Source organism: Hippoglossus hippoglossus, chromosome 16 (genome assembly GCF_009819705.1).
Source record: "Hippoglossus hippoglossus isolate fHipHip1 chromosome 16, fHipHip1.pri, whole genome shotgun sequence".
Classification (NCBI taxonomy): Eukaryota; Metazoa; Chordata; class Actinopteri; order Pleuronectiformes; family Pleuronectidae; genus Hippoglossus; species Hippoglossus hippoglossus.
Window position 1 is genome coordinate 5,874,813 of NC_047166.1, and position 27,229 is coordinate 5,902,041.

The 27,229-nt window shown below is 41.9% G+C and overlaps 2 protein-coding genes across 4 annotated transcripts in view; both read left to right on the forward strand.

Moving 5' to 3' along the window:
• The window catches only part of slc9a1a (solute carrier family 9 member A1a), a 28,115-nt gene extending 4,366 nt beyond the window's left edge, over nt 1-23,749 (forward strand). Inside the window, exons 2-13 of one of the 3 annotated variants that reach the window (XM_034612172.1) lie at nt 6,471-6,940; nt 8,135-8,385; nt 10,058-10,275; nt 11,303-11,505; nt 14,026-14,115; nt 16,323-16,393; nt 16,709-16,885; nt 17,473-17,602; nt 17,974-18,075; nt 18,712-18,793; nt 19,082-19,138; nt 19,570-23,749. In XM_034612172.1, the coding sequence (XP_034468063.1) occupies nt 6,471-6,940; nt 8,135-8,385; nt 10,058-10,275; nt 11,303-11,505; nt 14,026-14,115; nt 16,323-16,393; nt 16,709-16,885; nt 17,473-17,602; nt 17,974-18,075; nt 18,712-18,793; nt 19,082-19,138; nt 19,570-19,862 (2,144 nt within the window). In that variant the 3' untranslated portion in view covers nt 19,863-23,749. Of the gene's footprint in view, nt 1-6,470; nt 6,941-8,134; nt 8,386-10,057; nt 10,276-11,302; nt 11,506-14,025; nt 14,116-16,322; nt 16,394-16,708; nt 16,886-17,472; nt 17,603-17,973; nt 18,076-18,711; nt 19,139-19,569 lie in introns of all 3 variants that reach the window. The other 2 variants (XM_034612171.1, XM_034612173.1) reach the window with 2 other exon arrangements.
• LOC117777400 (hemicentin-1-like) overlaps nt 1-27,229 on the forward strand; it is a 1,765,934-nt gene that overhangs the window by 672,983 nt on the left and 1,065,722 nt on the right. The gene's annotated exons all lie outside the window — the stretch shown is intronic.

The following is a 27,229-nucleotide window of genomic DNA, read 5'->3' on the forward strand; positions in this document are numbered from 1 at the left end:
GAATGCTGCCTTTCCTTCAATCCTCTATTTAGCAATTGTTCCCTAAGAGACCGGCCCATACCTTTTTAAAAGAATGCTTATCTAGAGTCAACAATGGACGATAAGTAAGGAGGGAGACATTATCAGTATTACTGGGTTAACCTTCAAATCACCTGTATAACTCTTAAACAGTAAGTAAGTGTCCCTTTTGTTAAAAGTCTGATTTAACTTTTTTCATGAATTAAAAAAGGAAAGCAGTGTCTCAGAAGGGGCTGATGTATTATGAATTTGCAGTGTAAGACTGTGCCCGACCTTGCTTTAACAAGATATACAACTCTATGAATAAATTTAATAAGGCATGTGTTGTGTAGTCCAAAGTAACAGGATCTGGCAAATCTGTAAAGCAATATGGTCCTTACAACTTTCCTTATCTGTAATAACTGTTGGGAAGAGTCCAGGTACAGCATTAGTAACCACACCTTAGGCAAAGCTTTGGTTAATGTGTCAAGCGATACGCCGCTTATCTCCAGTTTAGTATTTAGGTTATGACTTAGCAGTGAAGGGTTCTGTCAAAGAAAACTGTGCATATGCTCTTAATCTTAGAAATCTTTGCCTAGCGTTTAGCAAGAACTTTCAATATCTAGTCTGTAGCTAGTGAATCCACATCAATAGCCATGAAAGCAGTACTGAATATGAATTAGTTTGAAGGTTGTCTCTTCTGTCCATGCATCACTGGGTCAATATCATAATTGTATGTGCCATAAGATAAGGACATTTCAATGATTAGCCTAACACACAGTGATTGTGACTGCTCTTCTGTTTGATTCAAAGAATGACCTCTTATGTAGGTCGTTATCTTTGACTCTCATCATATAATTTACTATCTAGTGTTGTCCTCTTTGTGAAACAAAAGGCCATCTCTTCTCAAAGGTAGATGAGTCTATCATGTTCGTTCCTTTGTTGAATTCTCCTTTTGTTTACTTTCTTAAGCAACGTTTTCTCTCCATTTACAACACTCCGATCACGAGAAGCTGTGTGTAAAGTCCTGCTTGTAACAGACATTGGATACTATCACTGACTAGATGGCTTTGTGAATTATCATAAGGTGATAAGGTGTCGGTGTGTCGACATCTCAACCGTCACCATAACTTGGAAACACACCCTTGTGAGCAATCTCCTTTGTAAGCCAGCAGTGTATTTGTGCTGTTATTGCATGGTGGGTCATACTGAAATACCATATACTGGCAGCGTTATTAATAATTTAAACCCAGCAACTTGAGGAGCACAATGGTCTGCATCAAACATCAAACACTGACTCACAAAAGCTTATCTTTTTCAAAGCTCTGTTGTCAGGAACAAGGTGGACATAGCTCTGAAACACACGTTTCTTGATTCTCCTGGGAACATTAAGGTGTAGGAAAGCTGGTCTGCTGGTTAAAGACCATGGTCTCTAGGAAAAGAATCAAATGAATATACCACCAGTCACTTTCTTTCTAAAAAAACCCTGTTTAAATATTTTTTCTTTCCTGTTGTGTTTACTTGAGCCGGCAGATTTCGTTTGTCAGCGGTGTACAATTAGTCACCTGGCAACAGGACACAGTTCCTGGCTTTTGAGATGATAAGTAAGTACCAGGCTGTGCTGACGCTGGGTACACATGCTCGAGAGTGAAAGAGCCGTTACCCTTTACTGGTTTTCAGTAACCTTGCTTCATATAGGCAAGGACACAGCACCTGTCGTTATTGACAAGCAGCCAGGATTCACCACTTGATCTTATAGTTAAAGCATTTTTAACATACTGTATGAGTGCATCTACCACTTATCACCTTCTTGCAAATGTCTTGACAACACTTGAGATGTGTGCCACGAGTGATTCTTTGAACTCCACTAGCCACCCCCCCCCCCCCCCCCCCCCACCCCATCTTATCTCCTGCAGTGCGGCTCTACACTAGATGAGAACTGAAAGCCATAATTGGCGTCATGCTGGACAGACTTAAGAATGTGTGAACTGTCACCACTTATGTTTTGACCCTTCAGGCTCTCTTCGCTGAGCCTTTTTGTCCTTAGTGCAGAATGAGAGTTTTTATATTTCAAAGGGTCAGTATTGATGCAGAAATGTCTTTTTGTCTATACTTGTTCCTCCTGGTCACCCATGAATGATAATGGGCCATTAAGGGCGTCATTCTTGGGTCCAGTGTTGAGTGTACCACTGCTAGAGGCATCCGCAGTAATACTGCCATGAGTCCATCCAGCCATGACCTGTTTGCCCTTTTATCGAGGGCAACACTGCCCATCTTTTTAATGAATGACTTGGTCATAAGAACAGTTTAGAAATGTTTCCTGAGGTGTTTCCCTCCCATGAGGCCTAAGTAACTCACGAGCTTCACCAAATTCTGAATAGGTAGGTGAACAGCTCTTTGTGCGGCAGCGGTGGCTTCAGGGTTGTGTGGACCGAGTCCTGACGTCAGTGTTTACTCGCCGCGGCTCAATTATTCCATGTCTCTCTTACAGTTTGAGAAAGAAAGCTCCATTCAGCATTACCACAGGCCGGGCAAACTGGCATGTTTAGAATGGGCACTGCGCTAGTGATATGAAAAGATGTAATACTATTGAATTGTTCCCGAGCTTTGCCATGTAACCCATGACAGGAAAATACCAACAGAACTTGAGCTAATGTGTTTCCATTTTGGTATTTTAAAAATAAAATGGCCTATCACAGTCTTCACATGGCTGCCATTGCTTCATTGCCTGTTTGAGCTTTAAGTGCCAGTTAGTTGTTGCCTATTCATAGATAAACATTCAAGGACAGAAAGCTGTCAGCCAAAAGTACCTTGGCTCAGGTTCATTACTTCGAACAGGGAAGTACCCTTTACATTAGGGATAGCAGGACTCCGCGTCTTCTAATAATAACTCTCTTGATTTCCCAAGCCATCCTCAGGAGGACAGAGTTATACTTGTTTCTTTAACTAAAGCTCTAAAGTTTGGGAAACCCTTTCAGATTTGTTAATGATGCGCATGTGACCAGGAGCTCTCCCTTTTAGGCAAACTGCCCTGTAGCCACTTAAGATCAGTGAGTAACAGCAGATGAAGTTTGTGTAACTTGATCACCACCAGGTCTAAGTGTTGGTCGTATGAATTTGTGAAACCCTGTCTGCTGCTTGAAGAACTCGCTGTAGGCATTCCTGAAAAAATGTATTTCAATAAAGTTGAATGAGCAATTTCTTCCACACGCATGCTTTAGGCTATTAGAATTGATTTGATATGATGAAATACACCAAGTAATTTATTAGATAATTGTACAATTTTCTTTTTTGAGTAGTAGCTCTTATAAAGGATGTGTACTTTTTCCTTGAGTAGCATTTCTCTCTCTCTCAACACCTTGTTTTCTGCACTTCTTCCTGCTTCCTGTAGCATTTCCCCTCTCTCTCTCTCTCTCTCTCTCTCTCTCTCTCTCTCTCAACACCTTGTTGTCTGCACTTCTTCCTGCTTCCTTTTTAGGTTGCAATAGGCTGAACAAGCTCATCCACCTTTAATGACAATTGTGAATACCTTTCTATGTTAAAGTGCTGCTAATTTCAAATTGTTAATAGTGGTATCTTTCATTCTTTTTCTATACATAGGTTTGTAGTAAAGCAGGGAAGTAACACGCTGTGAAACTCTAACCCTAACTCATAGAAGTTTAATATTACACTCCACCATCACTTTTTAATTCAAGCCTATCACTGTAATCTCTTCTATTCTTTTCATGCGGGGACCAATTAGCGTCCTTGAAATGTGCAGGCCCACGTGTGTCATCTGGTGCCCCCCCACACTGAACAGAGATGTCTTTGGTGCTGGTGTCTCAGACACAGCTTTTTAATTATGTAACAGTGTCTGTAGGGGGCAGAGATGTTGTGAGCATTAATGTGCTAATTTAGATTTAATTTGGAAGCCTCCAGTAAACGGCTGTAGGCTTTCTTCCCAAGAGACATTGTGCTTTGGATAATCTAAGGTCTAGCTGTGGAATTTACACCCAGCTTGCCAGATAAGCCTAGTTTCTGTTAAATTCAGATACCACAGAATCTCTTTTGTTAACCCAGCTGGCTGCCAAGCCTCTGTAGAGTTGAGTGGTGAACCTTTTTATAAAAAAGTTCACTGAAAAGAGAAAAGGGTTCAGGCTCTGACATCTAGTTGTCTTGATATTAGGCCTCAATCGACCATTTAGGACAAAGGCTTCCTCACTATCTTTGCTCCGAGCAGCAGACCTACAGCTGCATGCAGCTGTATACTTCACAGACGCGCACTGTGCTCAAACACTAACAGTGTTGTCGTCAATTGCCCAAGTGTAAACCCCCCTCCCACCTTAGATGTCTTGTTTCCCCGAAGAGAATATCAAGCTGCTTAAGTTTGACTGTGAAGACAAAGCCTGTTACATTGTGTTCAATATGATTCCAGCTCTATTTATTTCTAATTCTTGTTTACTCCATCTTGTCCCTTACATAATAAACTGTGCTATGTGCTAATGAGGGAATATTAATGAGCTGTTCCACTTCTGATTGTGCAAATGTAAGCAAACTGACTGCAGGAGGCCTGAGCTGTTCACCTGCCTGCCCCTCCCCTCTTTGTACACCCTGTGGCTGTTGTGCCACATGCAGCTTCTGCTACAGCTCTGTCCATTCTTGTTCTGAAGGGCATGGTAGCCGTGGTGTTGATTGACAGAGTCAAATGTTCTTCTGTTGATGCTTGTATCTATATTCTTACGGCAGCGTTTAGATTCTGGATGAATATTTCCATTTCAATCTAAAATTGCAGGGCTGGGCGGACGACATATTTCAATGTAATGGCGGTAGCTTCGGGCGGATTTGTAAAACGGCTTGTTGTTGTGGCTCAGTTACCATGTCACTCCCTCTGTGTCCATAAACACACACAGAATACAAAACATCGTCCTGGGAATGAATAAAACATATTTGTTAGCTGTACCAATACCTTCAATACTGGTGCCTGAACAATACTTGTTGATACCAGTTTTATAAAACCAATTTTCACAAAAGGAAAATTGAATCACACAGCACAGATGTACTATAACGCGGTTTAACTCAGTTGTCTGTTACAGCTCTTTAGTTTTCTGGGTATTTTTAAACTCAAAGGAGTAAATTACACCATGAAATAAACCTATTTACCATGACTTGAAGTATGTATGTTAACAAATGTAAATGAACTGGGAACCTTGAAACCTGCAACTCCCACTAATGTGTAGCTGAGATCCTCTAGATTCAGTAGGGAAGCAAAAGTTTATATGTTTCCCCAATAGTTTGGGAACTATGTCCAAACGAACGTGGCTCATTCGGTGCAGAACTAAAGGGAACTGCTGGGCCTTGGTGGAGCTGTGCGCTCTACTGGGTACCACTCTAGTTTGCAGTGGTTCCAGATTATATTTCACCATGATATACAGTTTCATATAATCTACCCCTGTGAGATTGTTTTGCCTGCATGTGAGCATGTAACCGTACCTGGTTCATATTTCTGTGTTGTGTTTGCATGCCAGTGTTGATGCATCATGTCATCGCCAGGTTCAGTGCCAGCTGCAAAATTCCCCTGTAGGTAACCCTCTAATTTATTTATGATACACAAGGCGACGGTATTTGTTGTAAGGGAGACGTCTTTTTCATTGGAAAGTCATTAACATGGACAGTCTCACTGCAGAGCTGCTTGTGCTGTGTAAATTCGAGGACGCGCAGCCTCAGGCGATGGTGAATAATTGCAAATGGTTATTACAATTAAGTGGAACTCCTCAAAAATGTGATTATTATGTAAACGGGAAGCATAAATGAAAGCTGAAAGATTTTCTTACCACTCCTGAATGTAGGCGCAGGGCAAATGTAGTTCAATCGCAGCCTTGACTTTATTTAGATGTGATTTTTTTCCCCAAGTGGTTCCACAGAGAGGTCGTGTGTTAGTGTTTGTTTGTGTTTCAGACAGCGAGTTGTTAAAATTGGCAAATGAGGGCAGACAAGCTTTTACACACGCTGCATCACCAACACAAAAATCAGTGCGTGTTTCTCCCGCATGACGAACCTTCACTTAACCTTAACAAAAACTTTCTCTCATTGAATTGTACACTTTGTTCACACAGTAGGGATTTACTTTCCTGTGGGGGCAGTCTGCCATCAGAGCGGATACCATACATAAAGCAGAAGTTTTTAATTTGTCGCCTGGGGGGTGCTAATGCTCACAGAAGTGTAGTATGTCACAGCTGGTTGCTTCTGTAATGTTGTGATTTCTCAGATTGCTTTTTGCACTGTTGCCCTTTTTAAAAGTGAGAAAACAGAATGGAAGAAAGAATTATAGTTACACACACACACACACACACACACACACACACACGCACCCACATTCAGCCTGAGGCAGTGACCTCTGCTGTGAATTTCCTGATAAATCACTTGCTCATTCTTGTTTATTGTCTCCCCCCCCCATTTAATTGTATCTTATCTCTCGATTCCCTCCATTCTCCCAGGGTTCCACCTGATTCCTCGTCTGTCCAGCATTGTGCCAGAAAGCTGCCTGTTGATTGTGGTGGGCCTGCTGGTGGGGGGGCTCATCAAAGTGGCTGGAGAGGACGTCCCACCAGTGCTGGACTCAAGTTTGTTCTTCCTCTGCCTGCTTCCGCCCATCATCCTGGACGCCGGCTACTTCCTGCCCATCCGCCCTTTCATGGAGAACCTGGGCACGATCCTGATGTTCGCCGTCGTGGGGACCCTGTGGAATGCCTTCTTCATCGGGGGCCTCCTGTACGCTGTGTGTCAGATCCAGCCCGAGCATTCGAACCTCCTCTCAATAGAGCTGCTGCCTTGCCTGCTGTTCGGCTCCATCATCTCAGCCGTGGATCCCGTCGCTGTGCTCGCTGTGTTTGAGGAGATCCACATCAACGAACTGCTGCACATCCTGGTGTTTGGCGAGTCCCTGCTGAACGATGCTGTCACTGTGGTGAGGGACCAGATAAAAAAACCTGTGTGGTTGGCGCTGCTTCCATTTGTTATGAGGGAATGCATTTATTGATTTGTCTGTACTCCAGCGAGGACTGTCAGGAATACAGATGATACCACACTACAGTTCTGCTTGTACCTCTCAGAAGCTCCTGTGTCAGAGCCGCAGCCATAATTAGGTACAGTTGTAACTCTGATGTCCAGAGAAAGCGTAAGAGCATCATTTATCAAGTCGTTCCTGAACCTTATCACCCCAAAGCCTCCTTGCTGAGAGAAATTCAAACTTTGCTGCTTAGCTCAGCAGTCTGTGACAAAGCTAAAAGCTCTGTCAGTGGGTGGTGTCATCAGATCACGCTATTTAGTCACTTTAACCTTAAAGTAAGATTTAAGCTGCAAACAGATAGAATGTGATCTCCTGAATAGTCTGTCACCTCCTAGTAATTCTCAGCTCTCGTGGCACACCAGCTGTTATCTGGCCTGTTCCAATACTGTAACAATATAAAGTCACTCACATCGTACCTGCCTGAGTCACCAATGTTTATTTTAAGGACTTGTGTTTTCTGACTGGCACAAATCGTGCCTGCACTGTGCCAGATATGTTCAGAAGTCATTTCTCAAGGGCCATTGTTTCCAGGTCACGTGTTCAACTACGAGTTTAGCCTCAGTGCACATTTACACAAAGCTGGACTGTGTCATTGACTGTAGCGAGAGCCAGAGCTCATTCATCAGCTGAGGAGCACTTGGCAGGCGATCTGCATGGCCTGGCGTTATAGTGAACTACTTAGCAAATGTTTGGTACGGGACTTAAAGCTTCTTTTTATCCATTTGGCAAAGGGAAACTTTGCTGACTAAAAAGGTTTTAGATTTACACAGCAAATAGTTTTTCCTACAAAACAAATGTTGGAAAAATAATGTCCCAGCAACACTGAGTCATGCACAAATCAAGGCTTCATTTCACTTGACTTTGTAATGATCAGATCTGATCTGCTGTGTAACAACACCAGGGATCAAATCTATTTTTAAAAATGCCCATCGTGACGTCTTTATTCCATCTTCCTCTTTTGAATATAATCAGAGAATCAATAGAGTCACATAGTGAATAGTTCTGTTGTTATTCACACTCATCCATGTCACGTTTTAATCCTTCATTCGCTCCCCCCCCCCCCTTCTCTTTTTCCACCCCTCCCTCTCCTAGGTGCTGTACCACCTTTTCGAGGAGTACACAGCCGCTGGGACAGTGACGGTGATCGATTGCATACTTGGAATGATCTCCTTCCTGGTGGTTGCGTTGGGTGGCGTTCTAGTGGGAGCCATCTACGGCTTCCTGGCTGCCCTGACCTCGCGTTTCACCTCCCACACGCGTGTCATCGAGCCACTTTTTGTCTTTGTGTACAGCTACATGGCCTACCTGTCGGCGGAGATGTTCCACCTCTCCGGCATCATGGCGTAAGTGTATGGGCTGAGGAAAAGATAAGGGAGAGAAAGAGAAAGAGGGACACAGAAGAATGCATTTTGCCCCAGTAGTTTTCTTATGATGTGCAAAAAGTTGTTTTCTGTTTTTACAAATTTTCAACAAAATGAGTCGAAATTAGAGCCGGAATTATGATACATAATACATTATATAGGTTAAGTGTAAACTATCAAGCCTCAATTATATTTCTTTATCATAAGGGTTTGATAACAACGAATCAAAGGAATCACTTATGATTTGTTTTAAATGTATAAATTAGCCGATATATCAGTATCTACTGTATCAGCATCAGTCCCCAAAAATCTATATCAGTTGTGCTGTAAAAAAATATCTTTCAAAGTGAGTAAGAAAGATTTGCTTATCTTTTTTGTTAGCATGCTGATAATTTGCACATTCATTTTTATTATTTTTCTATCTTTATGTGACATGTGGATCCCTCTGGTTTTATCCTGCAACTCATTGATTTTCCTGCTGGTACTTTCTTTTACTTATGATGCATAAGCCGTCAATACATGTCTCTTAAGTAAATGGGATCACTAAGACTGACAAGACACCCAGTAGGAGGTCAAAGGTCAACTTCACTGCCCCGTCACAGCGTTCTGCACTACAGAAATAATATGAATCTAGAAAGACATGAATCTAAACTGATACTTTGGTTTGCAGAAGCATCCTGCAGCTGCAAGGTGGAAGTTCTGGTTAATATTTGTTTCTTCCATCTGGTATTAAATGTCATGGTCTATATATAACCTTGCCATTGCATGGAAAATCCATTCCAGCTACGTGTTTATGACAGTGAGTCAGCTGTACATCCTGGTGGATTGCACTCCGGGTAACCAGGGGTCTAATGAATTAATCTCGTCCAGTGTCATCTAAACCGAACCTAAATTTACTGGCATCTCAACGTTCTCTGAGGGGCCATTTCTCACCAGCTCCTCCGGCACACATCAATCTCTCCTCTGTTTAACGTAGCTAGGAGTTATTGATGTTGGAGAGAAGAGGTGATAATATACTGAGTCTCCCCTCGTGTGTCAGGGCCAGTGGATCCGTACTTTCAAGGGCAATCTCTTCCCCAGTGCCTGTGGCTGTTGTATTGCCCCTCACATCAAAAACTGGATTTGTCAGGGTGGATTTCCGTATCGCGTGTTAGAAGTCAGCTTGTCGGTGCGAATTCCTTTTATCGTCCCTCTAAAGCCCTTAAGGCCAAACCAATATTCACGTGGACGAAGAATGGTGTGAATGCTGAGCAGCTGTTGTGGTTTATGTAACTGGGATCACGTTTGTTTTCTCCGCTGCATGACACAAGAGCGGAACAGAGAAGTGGTCACCAGACGGGGATGGAGACATCTTTGTCGCCGTCACATGTTCCTATTATCAGACAGTGAAACCAGAGAACTCCTCATGTTGACATTACTGGTGCAGAAGACTCAAGTCAAACCAGTGCTTCAGCAGAGTTGGCTTTTCTCTTCAAAAACCTCTGAAATAATCACATTTTACTTTGTTTTAATCATATTCAACTTGTTTTCAGTTTGGGTAACACATCTTAGCTTTTGGAACGAGAACAACAGATTTGGAAAGATGCCAACTAGTAAAATATCTCATTCAATATCTTTCAACTGAGCCCACATTTGCCCCTTTGCCTCCTTCCAGGTTGATCGCGTGTGGAGCAGTGATGCGGCCCTACGTGGAGGCCAATATATCCCACAAGTCCCACACCACCATCAAGTACTTCCTGAAAATGTGGAGCAGCGTCAGCGAGACGCTCATCTTCATCTTTCTGGGCGTGGCCACGGTGGACGGACCCCACTACTGGAACTGGACCTTCGTCACCGTCACCGTCATCCTGTGTCTGGTGGCGCGGGTCATAGGTCAGCTCTCCTGCTCTGTCATGGCTGCGTGTCTGGGTGTGAAGTGACATAAAGGGGAACTAGGTGTTAACCAACAGCGGAGGAAGTGTTGTAAACTTGCGATGTCCTGGTTTCTTGAGATTAATTCATAGTAGATCTGATAGACAGTCATATTCATCCATAGGGTTTACATGCTAATCAAAAAACACACAAGTTAAAGTGCTCAGGAGATTAAAGTACAAGTTACAGTGTGTATGGTGAGTTGCAGTTTACACAACAAGGTTTAATATTTGTAAGAAGACCTTGTTTTAAAAAAAGGAAACTGGGAGCTGTGGCCAGAATCAATGTTTCGTTGCACACAGCAGGTGTGTGAGGAAACCCCCCCCCCCCCCCCCCCCGAGGATTTCCATGTCCTTCTGCTGATGATTTGTCATGTGACAGTTACTGGTTTTGTTTAGGAGAGAGAGGCTGAAGTGAAATGATGTCGAGGTGTTTTCAATCGTGAATTTATTTAACGTCCTTCAGGAGCTGATGAGGGTTTCAGCAAACGATCTAACAAACTTCTGCTGTGAGACTGAATAGTTCTCTCAGTAATGGAAAACAGTTTAAATTGCCCTGTCAGGTAAATGACCATTTAATTTGGATTATTTACTAGAAAAATCACCCGTATAACTGCTGATTATAATTCAGTGTCGCACAGTTTTTAATACTTTAGTTTTTTTACTGTCCAGACAGCAGTTAGTTTACATTTGTATCACTGTGATACGCTTTTCATAAAGATGAACTTAGCTCGTTAAAATGAAACCATGGAGCCAAATGTTTTTTAAAGGAATGAAGCGAGTTGGTTTTTCACTCTAATGGAGCCCAGTGAAAATAAATGACAGCAATGGCTGTGTGGGAGATAAGGGAAAATACACTGAGGCACAGAAAGTATAAAACTTTCATGTACCTCATTATTTACCATTGGAAAGAATGCGGCTTTACCTGCATCTATAACATGTGCACACAAACCCAACCTCAGTTTCTCATTATGTTTCTTGCTTCCTAGGTGTGGTTGGCTTGACCTTCATCATCAACAAGTTCCGCATTGTCAAGCTTACCACCAAGGACCAGTTCATTATAGCCTACGGTGGCCTGCGAGGTGCCATCGCCTTCTCCCTCGGCTTCCTGCTGGACAGCAATCTCTTCCCCATGAGAAAGATGTTCCTCACGGCCATCATCACCGTTATCTTCTTCACAGTCTTCGTACAGGTGCGACTACCAGTTACAGGTCGTCCTGGTTTTTTCAGCCTGGCTTCCTGCGTTTTTTGCCTTGTCGTGGGATTTGAATGTGACCACAATCAATGCACGACTTTAGTTTGTGTTATATTTAGACCTATTTAAACTTCTCAATGAGCTTCTACTCGTCGCCTGCATTGAATTAAACATTACACATTGTTTGTCCTCGGCAATCTTCCAAAAACAATGTGGATTTTATTCAAATTTTCTGTCGCTCGCCCAATAATTTGCATCCGTCATCCCTGGTTTGCAAAAGAGCCTTTGCTTGTACATGTAGTTTTCAATCTTTACGACATTATTGTCTGAATTAACTCTGACTGGTCCACTAACAAAACCAGTGTAGCTCAGAACAATGAATCTTATTCCTAGTGGACAAGCTGAGGATTAAAGACTAAATCAGTGCTCATATATTTATAGGAAGAACTCTGTATTACAGAAAAGTCTCATCCTTAAGACACGTGTTTACTGTAATGATGATTTTCCAGGTTAATTTTCTCGTTGTACCTTAAAATAACATAGAAAAACCTGAACGTTAAGGCAAGTCAGAGCCACACAGGGAGTGGTTGTGTACAGAAGCACTGTGCACTGCATCTGCTCGGCCCTGGCAGATAAGCAAGGCTCTCGGAATATACTGCAGAAATATTCATGGAGTGAATTGGACCCAGAATGGCAGCAGCTAAAAAAAACCCCCTGAAGACGTGCCCCCCCACCCCCGCTGAGGCTGGATTAGAAACAATGTTTTATTCATGGCACTCAACTCAGCACTGTCAGCCTGATGCTGAGGCAGATGCAGATAGGAGGTAGACACCCACTTCACCTTTAGAGTATAACTCTGTGTAGGTCAGACTGGGATGAGAGTGGGATGCAGGAATAATAACAGTAGAACTTCGGATTGGTGATTTCTGGACTTAATAGTTTAATATCTGCCAACATCTCATTGGTTACTTTAACTATTTTGAGATTTTTATTTAAAAAAATTGCCACGTGAGTAATGTTTGTCAATTTGGTAAAATGTCCCCCCCCCCTATAAGAGAGATTGTGTTATTATTTTTGTGTTAATGTGAAACAAACATCATCACAAGCAAAGACAAATTACATAAAATTCATCCAAACTCTTCTAAACTTCAGATTTTCCCTGCAAAGAATTCAAGGAAAGGATTCTGAATGATTCATTTCCCCCGTTCCCTCAACCTGACATTTGTTAAATTGAACCAGTTTCCTTAAAGTGCCGCCAAAACATTAGCAATAACCATCATATATTACATTTCTACTTGTTTAGGGTTGAAGGAATACAAGTAGCCATTTAATATCCCTGTTTGGGTGCTTTATTTGGAATAAACACGAGGTGATAAAAGTGCAAGTTCTTTGCCTGCTGGCTTACTCACTTTAAGATATTACAGTTAACCAGATGACCAGCTTAATCTCTTTAAAAGCAATAGGATATGCTCGGTGCAGGGTCTGCCTGTCTGCTAGGTGCAGACAGGCATGAGCACACACTGTTTGATTTCTATATTCCAGGGGCCATCCTATTGATAAATGTCCATAAATAGAAGATTGGATAAAACATGGAGACCTTTCTAGTAAAGATACAATGGTTTCGAGATGAAGACACTTTTTAGCTTCTTCAATCATCAAAAAAATGTTTGTGTCAGAATGAAAGGAGGAAAAGGGGAATTTGATCTCAGTGTTTTCACTTTGACCACAGGTTTGACAGGTTGAACAAAACACAGTTCCGGCTTAAAATTACAACTCACATACAGAGGAACAAACCCTCTTTGTGTTGTGTTTACGATCACAATCTTCTTCAGAATATTATCACAGCACTAGGTTACTTATTAGAATGATAACTCTACTCTCACTGATAATGTGTCGCACATACACACAACTTCATAGTTTTAGCAGTTCAGGATTTCTGTAAATATCTTAATCTTAATCTTAAACATCTTTGTTCCTAGTACTTCACAGATGCATGTTCATGGAACAAGGGGACACACAATAATACTATTCTTTTATATGAGTTGCTACTAGAAGTATTTCACTTTGTTTATCTCACTTGGATTTTAATCTACAAAAGGATCAACTCTTCAGAAGTTGTCATCCTCTGAAGTGACGAGAGATTTGCATCAGACACGACAGTTTTTGTGAAACACTGTGTGAAAATCTGCGGGCTTTTGTCAATCAGCTGTTGCAAAACTTGAAAAATGCGGCAGCTATCGACTTGTGACACATCAAGTCTCATACTTGACGTCCTTTTCTGCATTGTGATCCAAATGTGACCTGATCAGTGATATGCAGACGGCTGATTTCATCACTCTGACACAAAAACATCACAAGAAAAACATCACATCATATTTCAAAGCCCTGATGCACATCCATGTGATTTTCGTCTACTCCACTCTTGCGTCGACTGGTTGACGAGAGGCTATTTCTGCTTTTCGCTGAGGTCAGGAGGTGTTTACAGTGAGTAATGGTTTGTTCCTCTCACTCTTGCAGGGCATGACCATCAAACCACTGGTGGAGCTGCTGGCAGTGAAGAAGAAACAGGAGGCCAAGCGCACGATTAATGAGGAAATCCACACCCAGGTAAAATCAACACATCGTCGGCCGTCATCGTCCCAAGCCGATGATTTCCTGATGGTTTAGACGTATGAATGTTTGTGTGTGAGGGTCACAATCAAATGTCAGAATAGTTTGAAACGTTGCGTCTTCTGCATAAATCTTTCAGTGACCTACCTTTTGTTTATGATTAATCTCTATTTACTCAGAAACTTCAGAAATACAAATATCAAGGATATAACCGTTTGTATCAGTATCTGCTTTGAGAAGTTAACGTTTTGATATTGATGCTTTTTGTAGTTTTGCTCCGAAGACAGATTTTCAAACTTTGACTGCTGCTACCACCTACTGGTTGTGTGGTGGTACTTCACCTCAAACCTGAGCTTTTAGCAAAGCTCAGGTTTAAAACGCAAATAACTGGGAATATAAAATACACATCATTCTAAAATACGTGACAATCAATGTCAATTTAATCAATTTAGTTGCTTGATTCTATAAATATAAACCTTTTTAACACTTATTTAAATACAACCTCAACATGCTGCGCCTCCTTTATCCTCAGTATTTTCTCGTCAAGCAAATTCATGATCGACCACCCTGCTCCATAATCCCTTAGAGTTTCAAAGCTATTAACACAGCTCAGGCAGACACATGGACACACACACACACAGTCACAGTATACACACACAGTCACAGTTTACACACAAACACACAGTCACAGCGTCTCAGGGGCTTGGTGGTGAGTCACCAGTGCTCGAGGCTGGAAGAGAAGTTTGTCCAGAGTGTTTTTCTCCTCCACTGTAAAACACCAGTGGTCAGAGTCAACAGAGCTGCTGGAGTGCAGAGTCCTACTGGGCCACAGATGTTGTGTTGAATCCAGATGTTGTGCTTCCCCGTCGTCTGTCACGTAGTTTGTGATGACTTCATTTATTTATTTAGACAACCATGCAGTGAAGCGACATACAACACATACTCCATTTGCTGAGCTTTTTAAAGATAAGCTTGCTCTGTTTGTATTGCGGGGGGGGGGGGGGGGGGGGGGGGGGGGGGGGCAATAGAAAAACAACATAAATACAGTGCTATTACTCAGAATGATCATCAGCTCAGGAGATAAAGGCTATTTGCACTGCATTGTGGGACAATCTTGTTTAGTCTATCACAACATTACTGCAAAAAAGGAAAACATAACCTGATGATAAGAAGTAATTCATTCAAAAAGCAGAGTTTAATAAAATGTCTTTACTGCATAATGTACAAAACGATCCTCTATCAAAAATTGTATGAGAAGCTTAATTAGAAGGTTAGACAGATAGATGGATAGATAGATAGATACATAGATAGATAGATGGATGGATGGATAGATAGATAGATAGATAGATAGATAGATAGATGGAGAGGGAGATTTGTACTATGTCTAGTACAGAATGTATCTAAATATACATAATACAGATGTGTATTCATTATTTTTCTCATCACACAGAGAAGCTTCAGACAGTTGCTGCTGTTTAAATTGAGGCTGTTTCCCCCCTGACCCCTGCAGAGCTGGAGACTCTTTATATTAATCAGTCACTGCGGCTCCACTTAATGACTTGTTCCCATAGCAACGCTGCCTGTCAGGCTGTCAGGCTGTCAGGCTTAGTCAGAGCACCAGGGCACCAGGGCGACCTGCGGCCCCGGCAGCAGCGAGAGCAACACATGCAGCGCTACAGTTTCTGTGGTTCTCTGAGCAAGGCGTCACTGTTACTAAACACCGTCCCATCAGTCACCTGCTGCTGCTTCTCTGTCCATTTGAAAACTTGTTGCCTGTTGTCCATGATAATGATGTTGGCAGTCTGTCCAGGGAGGGGGACGTGACTTTGAGGGATGGTAATAGGTGCTGAAAGAGAGTGTGTGTAGAACCAGAGTCTCTCTAATCACTGCTAAAAACATTAATATCGTCAAGTTTAAATGAAGATATAAGATGGTAATATATAAGTTTATATATTCAAATAACTACTTTGGCCTCAAAGTTGTAAACTGTGGATAATGACATTAGAAAACATTGTGAGAATCAGTTATTCCTTTTCTTAATGACTTTCTCCTGCAGCAGCTGGAACGTCGTGTTTTTCAGATCTAAGTTTGCGCTCAGAGACACGACTGTTCTCGTACTTTGCTAAGTTTTAAAATAAAGGAAAATACTCCTCAGGGACCAGATTCAGATTCTGATCATTTTCTCTTTTCTTTTTCATCCCCAGTTCCTCGACCACCTCCTGACTGGAATTGAGGACATCTGTGGACACTATGGACACCACCACTGGAAGGACAAGTACGGACTTTGCATTAAAACCCTTTAGGGATCATCGGAGCTGCTTTGTTTTTATTACTGCTTGATCGCTCAATGTCAAACATGCTGACAAATGCTCGTTATAAACAACCCAAGGTCAAAGTTATGTCTTTAATAACATCTAGAAATGCAAGAAAATCTTTGACTCAATGAAACTTTGACAATGAAATGTCTGTATTTAACTCAGTGATTGGCTCATATCATATTCTGTCACCATCAGCTAATCATTCTTGCCCTGTAGAGAATATAAACCCTGGTCTGTGTTTTCATGTGCTGCTCCTCTGCTCCTCTGCTCAGACTGAACCGCTTCAACAAGAAGTATGTGAAGAAGTTCCTGATTGCCGGCGAGCGCTCCAAGGAGCCACAGCTCATCGCCTTCTATCACAAGATGGAGATGAAACAGGCCATTGAGCTGGTGGAGAGCGGCGGGGGAGTCAAGATGCCTGCTGCTGTTCCCTCCACCGTCTCCATGCAGTGAGTGTTGACTTGCTTTGTGCAGAGTGATCACATCAGGGAACCGAAGTGGCTATAATCCATGTTTTTATACAGCACAATGTAAAAGGGCTCACAGCATGATCCAATGAGATGTGCAGCTTCCTGGAGCTTTATAGGGACGTTTTCTCTCATTGTGCCTCAGTTTCCTTTCTTTAAAGTTAAGTTAAGTTCTCTTTCTAGGGAAGGTTTTCATCCACAGGTGTAAAGGAATGTTGTTTTTGATATCTCATGGGTTTTGTGACAAAAGCTCTTGAATCTCGTTGTCTTTGACTCTTTCCTCGGCGTCTTCTATGTGTATGGCTCCTCTTTTTCCTCCAGTTTCGCTTTTCCGGCTGAAAACGTTTCCGAAAAAAATCCCAGAGCAACTGTGCGCAGACATTTGTGCTCTCAGCATCTTTACTCTCTGCACTCAGACTAAAGACAGACAAGATCAGACCTGTCAGATAAATGAAACCAGTGAAAAAGAACTATTCACCTCACAGATTCCAAACTGTCAAAGTTTTGATCGTCATTTCCACTGACCTGCGAGATTAAAACTCTGATTCATTTCCTCGTGTATTTCTCAGGAACATTCAGCCCAAGAAGCCTGCTCCTCCTCCCAAGTCTGTGGACAGAGCCATGCCAGCGCTGCCTAAGGGCAGAGAGGAGGAGATCAGGAAGATCCTGAGGAGCAACCTTCAGAGGACACGACAGAGGGTAACATGCTGGGGGGGGTTTCTCTTATCAGCTGAAGATGTATCATCTTGTATTACCTGTCGTTTAGAGCGATCACAAGTTTTTATTTTTTATGTTTTTATCACAGCATTGATTTGTACTGATAAATGGCCCCTGTATTATTACTGAATAGTGTATTGACTGTGTTTTAGTTAGAATTAGATCAGTAGCTCTACTCATACATCAACTCATTCATACATAACAGAAAAGCACTTTGTTCATATTGATAGACACTGTTTTAAGTTTTGTTCTCTTACGAGGATCACAAGGTTTTATCATTTCTTCTGCATGTTTCATATATTTTAACTTTTATTATTTACCCATTAAATTGTTTGGTGTCTTTCCTTTCTCAGCTGCGCTCCTACAACAGACACACTCTGGTGGCTGATCCCTTTGAAGATGGTTTTAGTGACTTACTCATCAAGAAGCACAAGATGATTGAGCTGGAGAAGAAGGTACGACTGTTCTGCAGTTTTATTTATAGCTGTTTTTGTGTTATACTGTAAAGTAGTTAGACGTGATGTTCCTGTAAGCAGCCTGTGGAAACACCTGAGAAGCTCAGACGACGAAAAGAATCCCCCACAGATAAAGAGCAGCTCTTCTCCTTTCGTAACGAGCCTCCAGCAGCTAAACCATTCAGCCAAAACTATGATTTAATCTCTAATTGGAGTCCAACACCAATCTCCTAAATTCATTTTACCGACACAAACGGGAGCTGCTTTATTTCCTCGGTCGAGTGGCCCAACCACAAATTTCCATTTCATCAGCCTGTAATTACATAATGAAAATAGACTCTTGTTTTGTTTAAATCGAATGTGCTCCAAGCCGCCGCCGCCGCCGCCTCGAGAGAGAATTTCTGCAGAGACCAAGAAAGCAGCATAATTCTAACGAAGTTTCTCTAAGATGTTGATTAATGGAGAACTGCTGAACTGCTTAAGGTCGGCTGCTGTGATTCCAAAACAAGGGAATGAGGCAGAAAATGTAATTTTTCTCCCAACTTCTGTTTATATTGATAGAAAACAATTAAGGAAGTTTCATTACGGAGCAGAAGAGTCGTTCCGTAAACAAACAGTGTCCTTGTGTTTTCCCAGATAGAGGAGATGAATAACTACCTGACGGTGCCGGCTGCTCCTCCAGACTCGCCGACAATGTGTCGGGCCCGACTGGCCTCAGGTAAACACATCTGTCTCAGCCACAGCCAAACACAAACACTCAATACCCAGCAGCATTTTACTGTCAGGCACCAGGTGACACGACGGGAGGAATTCACGGTGTCGCTGATGGGGCCCACGGGGATCAGTCATAACTTTTTTTGCGAGGCTCACAAAGCAGAATTCACTAAACGCTGTTGGAAGGCAGCTGCTGTTCTCCACATATGCGGCGACGGATATTTCCCCAGTGATGGAAATGTGTTTGCTCTCACCGGCCGCCATGTAAATGAGTGTGTGGTTTCATTTTTAGGGAGAGACACTGATTTCACTCCTGCTCAACAGCAGAAAGGGAACAGACTCGGTGCAGGTAGGTAGCGGAGCGTAGAGAATGATCCATTTAGAGCTGTGATAACCCAGCAGCAATCCTAACATGCATGCTCCAGGTAGCCTCCCTGTTAACATTCATTAATTATTCATCACTAATGATAATAAGCAATGATTGACAAGGCCACATTCAGCTGATTCATTAGGAGGAATAGAGAGTCCTGCTGTTAACAGCATGTTACATGTGGGGAACTTCAGAATTATTCCAGCATGTGTTGCCTCATAAAGGATTGTGACCTTACTGTGTGTTGTTTTTGTTGTATTGTTACATTTGTGGAAAGGTCTTCTTGACCCTGTTTATTGGTTTCATGTCCCTCTCCCTTAACTGCACATTGATGGAATGACCGATGATATTAGAGAAGGACTGAATGAGTTTATTAATTCCCTGATATCGTGTTCCTGTCCCGCCTATAGACCCACAGGCCTACAGCATGAAGCCAGAGTCGGACAGCATGCCGACCATCCAGGTAGACCTGGCCTCCCCTCAGTCTCCAGACTCTGTCAACGTAATGGATGAGTTCAGACGGGCCAAGCGGGAGGAGGAGGAGGAGGAGCAGGGCCTGATGATGAAGCCTCCCCACAGGCAGAGCGGACCTAACAAGACGGGCGAGGCGGACGCGCCCAGAGACCCGCAGAAGCTGACGAGGTGTCTCAGCGACCCGGGTCCCAGCGCGGACGAGGAGGAGGACGAACCCTTCCTGCCTTAAAGCGGCGGAGCGGCTGTGGTGGGATCCGGCTGCGTGGTTAGAGGAGAGAGGGCTGCTTCACTGCTCTAGATGATCTCTTTGGTTCAGAAACCAAAGAAGCCAAAACTGCTGAAGCTGTACAAAGATTACCTGAAGAAAAAAGAGCCATTAGTTTGTTATTGTCATTGCTCTTTATTTTTTTAGGCTTTGAGCAGCAGTCGCTGAGAGTTAATGATGGATAGTGTGAGACATTCAGGAAAGAACTATGCATTACCAAAGGTCTGGACTGTTGGTCAGACAATGTCCTTCTCACCTTAGTGTCAGACAAATAGTGTTTATTTCTCACTTCATGATTTCATAGTTGTCAAATCAAATCAAACTACTTCAGTCCAGTTTTCTCTTTTTCACAAATACAACTTGAGTTCTTTCTGTCTGTCTCTTGAAAATAGCTGAAAATCCAAACATGTAGTGAGTCAAAAAAATACTTTTGCCTTATTTTAATGTCAGATCTTTTCACTTGGTGCATTTTAATTTCAGGGGCACTGACGAATGTTTGTTGAGATGTAGGTTAAAGCTGGATGTATTTAGCCACTGTGCAAAAAGAGCCACGGTTCTTTAAAGTGCTGCGGCCTCGTGAACGGAACTAACGTGGACTTGAAAACTCCCTCGCTCTTGTATAAAGTAGTTTTGACCTTCGTGTGTCGGAGTGAAGCTGAGTGTGCGACAGGCAGCGACGCAGCACAGATGTTTTAGATGTCAGTCATCACACTTGAGTTAAATCACATGTCCTCACGTCACATTTCTGTTTGGGATGTTTTAATGTTTTACCTCCATCGGTCAGTTGTTAGAGTAGATTCCTCAGATGTAACATCTAACGCTCATCACCTCACACTCACTGGAGTTTTTAATATATCAGATCTAATGCTCACTATCTTTTACTCGCCTTCTAGCATTCTTCAGTCGATGGCCTACATTACTCTCGAGCATATTTCAGAATGAAGTGAAGGATTGTTTGTACAGGAATCCACGGGGGGCACGTGACAGCAAAATAAATTAATATTTAACTCTATGCAGTATGGATGTATAAATTATGTAAATTAATTCTAATATCATATATCTATGAATACACTTTAAAACTGAAGTCTTATAATCTTGTTAACATGCAAAACACAACAAACTAAAGCTGAAATCAAACACGGGCATTAAGACAAACAATCATAGAAAAAACTGAATTTTTGCACATTCGAGCAAGAATGAAAAGTTATTTGCAGTCACGAAAACACAACATTCAGTTCTGTTGATACCGTTACTGGATGAGTTCTTCTTTTCCGGCTGTTTTAAAGGTGTTGGTGACGAATGGATCCTTCCTGATCCTCTCACATCGCGGCAGAGGACCACGAGAGTAATGGGATAATTTGTCCGTGTACCTGCTCCGCAGTCGAGGGCGTTTAGTCCCTTTCTTGCCACCGACACGTTTCCTGCTCCCCTATTTCTAAAAAGGATAATTGCAGCAGGGAGATGCGAGGGTCCAACCTTGAAGCGTCTCGTCTCCCTGTCACGACCAAATTGAAATTCTTTTCGTAAATGTCCGCGTGCTGAAAATGTCAACAGACGAGGTCAAACACAGAGGCGGTTGTTAAAAAGCTCGGGAATGACTAAATGACAGGTGGCGCCTTCTTCTCCTCCTCTTCCTCAGATCCGCCTCTTATTCGAGGACAGTGACATTTATGTGCGACGTTACATTTATACGGTTCTAAAATGGTTTGTGTAAAAGTCCAGCTGCAGAATCCCGGAGAGGCGTTTTCCTATAACGTCTCCCCACGTGCAAACATTAAAACCTCCAGTCGAAGGCAGTTTCTTGATCTCTAATTCTGCGAAGACCTTTCGGGGGGGGGTTTCAGGAAGTTTACAGCCTGTAATGTAATAATACATAGAGGGAATATGAAGTCTTTCATATCAAAATGGATACACGAGAAACCAAAAACCTCTTATTTGAATTCAAATAATCCTTTAAAATGAGACAAAGAAATTAAATCTCTATTTTCATGCTTTTCTTTCTCAAACCAAATGAATCTTTTTGGGGGCAAACATTTCTCCTCTACAGGGAAACGTTTGCTTCACAAAACCTCAGTTTGAAGCCAAACACCTTAAAGAAGAATTTCATTATATCAGAATGTCATTCACATCATTTTGTCTTTTTGTTTCTGCTCGACGCACAAACATCGTTATCTGTTAATCACTTGTTGTCTTCGCTTGTTTTTCAAACGAATGTTTTATCAATTTGAAAAGTTTCCACTCTGGATATTTATTTTCTTTCTTCAGCGATGAATTGTTTCAAGTCTTTGCCTGCTGTCCTCATTGAATGTGTTGGACTGTTGCGTCACCAGCTCTGTGACGCTTTGTGTTTTTTTGCATCTTTTTGCTTTAAAACACTTCATGTGCTTTACTCGTTCAACTGCTTTTATCACTCAGAGACCTTTGGTTTGTCTTCACAGGCAAATCTGAGTCTCTCTCTCTCTCTTTATCGTCATGTGCTTTACGGCTGCAGTGCAACACTCCATGTGGATTACAGAGGTTTTTTTTAAAGCTGCATTGTTTTTCATGTTTAACCTGTAACGACACTCCAGAGGCTTTTCTCACCCAAAGTTCAAACTGTGGAGTTCAGGCTCTGGCTTCATATCAGAGGAAACGAGCTGAATTTACCATTAGACACTAAACGGTACAGTTTCACAAGCGTTATGATCAAATCAAAGACAGATTGTTCCACTGGGGGAAAGTCAAGTAAAAGCCTCGATTACAATCAGCCACACAAGCTGCTTTCTGACTCTGAAGCTGAAGGACACACTGGTGTTTTTGCATGTTTCTCATTTACTTTTATGTTTTTTCCGCAATATCAGGCAAATGAATTTCCTTTTCTAGAAATAACTGATGTCTTTAAACTTCATGAACATCAGGTTATAGAGATGTCAGGTACATTTTTTGTCGTGTAATAAATAACTAGCAACAGCAGTGCCATGCAACGGTGAAATATACATAAGCTAGCGTTGTTGTTTCAAAGGTAGCAAAACACTATTGTACAAATAGTGTTGCACTGATTTGGTGCATTTTACTACATGGAAGAAAATATGCAAAGACGCTGGTATGTTCCTTTTAAATGCAGTTAGATTGGACCAGTGCAAGGTGAGAATGTGGGTGAACATTGAGTCAATTATAAAAAGCTGTAATCACACACACCTCATCACCATAGTGACCCTGTCTCGTGTCATCTCTCCTCCACCCAAAGACTGTTCTCCTCCCTCGTTCACCTCATCAGTCTCTCCTGTTGTGTTCCACCGTTCACACGACACTGAGCACTTTAACGAAGCAGAACCTTTATCTCGAAAATGCTGATGTTAGAGCGAGCAATAAGTGGCTTTAATGTAACGTGCACATCACAGGGAAAAAGGAATGTACTTTCATGCCGGGCCTTATCAAAGAAATGGGGTTTGTGTTTTTAGTCCTGACGGAAGGAGAAGCTGGGATTTAAGGTTTTTTGTGAAGGCCTCGCGATGACTCGGATTATATTTCCCTTTATTTCCCTCACGATCTGTTTGTCTTCATGTTTTAATTGAAATTATGTGACAGTTTCTTTGTGCAGTTTGACAATTTCAATTTTGCAATAATGAAAGATTCTTTTTTACTAAATGTACACATGACTGGGAAATATATATATATATGTAGTATAATTAGAGATAAAAACATGTATTAGAAATGTATTATGATGATCTGAACGATACGTGTGCACTTTCTTTCTGATTAATCTTCAGCTTTCAGCATTCCATTCCTGTATCGACCAGTGAAAACTAACAACCAGAGGTGAAAACTACGTCAGAAAACTATATACAGAATAAAAGTTTTACTTTATAGCACCGATGTGTCCACGTCGCATCATTTCTGAAAGATAAGTTATTCCCTGGGGAAATTGTGGAAACGAAAATAAATCCTGGATCCGCACCAAAATCTAATGGGTTCTTTCCTGACTCGAACCACACACTTCCACCAAGTTCAGAGGAAATCTGTTCAGTTGTTTTTGTGTAAACTTGTTTAACACACAGGAGTGAAAACTTTATAATGGCCAATTACCTTGGAGGCAACTACCTCTGGCTCATTTACAGTATTATGTGTGTTGATCTATGAGCTCCGTCCCCATCAAATCAGATAAAGTAAACCTCCCCTTCCTCGTGTGTCCTGCAGTTGTCGTGTGAGGAACTGGAAGTCGACCTCCGTGCAGGATCAACTCATTCGCTCCGACCTGAAATGTTAGTTTTTCTCTGGCCCGGAGGCCGAATCCCACACAGTGTAATTATTCTTCCTCCTGCAAATAAACACAGCAGATTCCGAATGAGTCCCAACTGTAAACCAGAAGGGATGATTCAGATGTGTGTGTCGGGGACATTTTATAATTGGACACTTTGTTGAGTCTAATAAACTGAGGATGAACTGTCGGCCTCGTTAACGTGTGATATCGTCCCTGAGCTGTTTGTGTGGAGGATGAGAGATATCCAGAGAGAGAGGGGGGGCTGTGGTCGCCTCAGATACTTTATTTATTCTGTTTCTGTTTTGATGAGGAAATCACAACGCCTCTTCACCAGCTCAGTTTGACGACTGCATTCACTGTGTAATATGTCTGCAATAGATATGCTGCAGTTTGAAAAGAACACTCCAGTGTCATTTTTCTGAAAGTCTTATTTGAGACTGGAATTGTTGTCGACTGGAGAATCCTCCTCTTTTGTGTTTGTGGACATTGAGCTGATATTCATCCAGAGGAATTAACAGGAAGTGAAGAGTGAAATCAGCTGATCAACGACATAACGAGCAAACAACATTGTGCTTGGTTGTTGTTTTACATGAGTCTGCATCACAGGTGTTCATTTCATTTTACTGTGTTTACTGCCTTATCTTATCTTCTCTTATCTTACCTTATTTTATCTTATCTTATCTTATCTTATCTCATCTCATCTCATCTCATCTTAGCTTATCATATTTTATCTTACCTTATCTTATCTTACCTTATCTTATCTTAGCATATCATATTTTATCTTGTGTTTTCTCATATCTATTATTATTATTATGTATTAATTCTTTGTGTGGTAATGAATATTGAAATTCACCTGCTGCTCTTGGGACTAAATCTGAAGCTGCTAATTGAACACAACAAATGTAAGTGGCTGTGATGTCACAGGTTCTTTTTCTGGTGGAATAAAGACAAGAACATGAATTCAACCCACAACATTTCCTGCCCGTCCTCTGTGCTGCAGTGGGAAATAAGCCTGAAAGCTTTTCATTAGTGTCCACTCACTTTAATTTTTGCTGTAATTACATCACTGTCTCATTTGTGTGTCATCTGAACGGCCATCACGGTGGAGCTGGTTAAATTGGTCGTGTTTGCATAAGAGCTCTCCTGTTTATTTGCCTCTGATTGTTCTGAGTGGCTGCCCTTTACGTATAATGATGCTGTTTGTTTTGAATATTGAATCATCGCGACCCTCAGTCACCGCTGAACAAATGGAGGGACGCTGTGTGTTGTCGTTATTTCGTGATTGACGGTGTGTTGCGGTCTTTTAGCGATGCACGTGTGTAGTGAATATAAAACATACTCAGTGTCAGTGAGGGTGAAAGAGGCTGAAAGATGAAAAGGTGAGGTCTCAGGGCCCTCCTTGCAATATAGAAACGAACCAGCATGTGGCAGTGTGCTGCCACAAGTCCACCGAGCTCCCTGACAAGTCAAAGCATCACTGAACAAGCTTCTACTGTCTCACTTTTAAATTCACTGTAGCACACTGGAAACATACTGGGACGCTTAATTGCTGTACTGGGGAGGGGGTCAGGTTTTCTGTGGCCCCATTCCATGAGCTTAATGGTGTGTTTTCTATTTGCATCCACTCTCATTGACATGCTCCATATCCCCCCCCCCCCCTCTAATGTTTGGATAATTGTTGTGTTTAACCAATAAAAGAAAAAGTCCATCTGCACCAACGAGCCTCACAAGTGAACGCTCTGATTTTCAGCGTCTGCAAATGTGCTTTGAAAATATTTTGTTTGCACGAGGAGAAATGTTTTTGATTGTGAGTCTGGTGGAGACGGGTCACATGGAGGCCACACACACACACACACACACACACACACACACACACACACACACACACACACACACACACACACACACACACAACACAAAGAGCAGATTTGCTGTTTGTCTCGTCTATAAACAGAACAGACAAATATATCCGCAGCAGAGCAATAAATGCTGAGCATCTTGTTTCCGCTGATACTATTTGCACTGATGGCGCATCCGAGCTTTATTCTATTTATGTTGAGGGACGAGGGACGTAACCTGCCAGTTCAGATCCAGTGTTATCAAAAGAAATGCACACACAATAAACAAAGACGTGCACATGCAGCGGGGGAAATGTTTGTGACTTATTTTTGCTGTATAATTTATAGGTACTTGTATTAAATTTTTACTGTTATCAGGCCTGTGAAGGATGTTATCAACACATCTGTCACATACATATAGGAAGCTACTAAACATAGTAGGTTCAGGGTTTTGGGTTCATTGATCCTGTCAGTGAAGTCCAGCAGAAGGTCTGTTATCAGGAATTTTAATTTAATGCTACTTTAAACCTCTACTCTAAAACATTAAACATTTTTTTCTCCATTACATTGATTTAATGTTAGAGTTTCTCATTTAAAACCCATGATCGGCTAATGAAAATTAAATGTTAATTTAAGTTAATGTTTTTTTGTTATAAATTGTTATATTTTCTGCTGATGTTGCTGATTCTCAATTTTGTGTTTTTAAATGCATATCTATTTCCTTTTATCTTTTCAAAACTATTTAAATGAACTAAACTACAACATTAAACACAGTATATGAAGTTGTTAAATGATTTCCAAATAAACCAGTTACAGAATTTAAATGAAAATAACCTGACACGGAGCCTTCCTGCAAAATAAGCAGATAACTAACACATAACTTTGAGATTTGGGATCAGGATAGGGGTAGTTTGAGGTTCAGTATCGCAGAATGGGGGAGACTGGAATCGAACCACTGACCTTCTAGTTGACGACCCACTCCGCCTCCTGAACCACAGCCGCCCCAAATTAGACATTGTGGTACTTTAACACACCGTTTTTAACAAATCAGCCAGTAAGATGAGGGGATCCAGACTCATCAGTATTCGGGTGCCGCTGTCACATCCTGTCATGTGACCCAGAGTGCATGGGGGGGGGGGGGGGGGGGGTGGGGGGGGGGGGGGGTTGTTACAGGGGGGTCCCTGTGTGTATCTCCAGCATCAAGCACCAGGGTCACACCCTTATCCCAAAACGCTGTGAGCCTGATATTTACA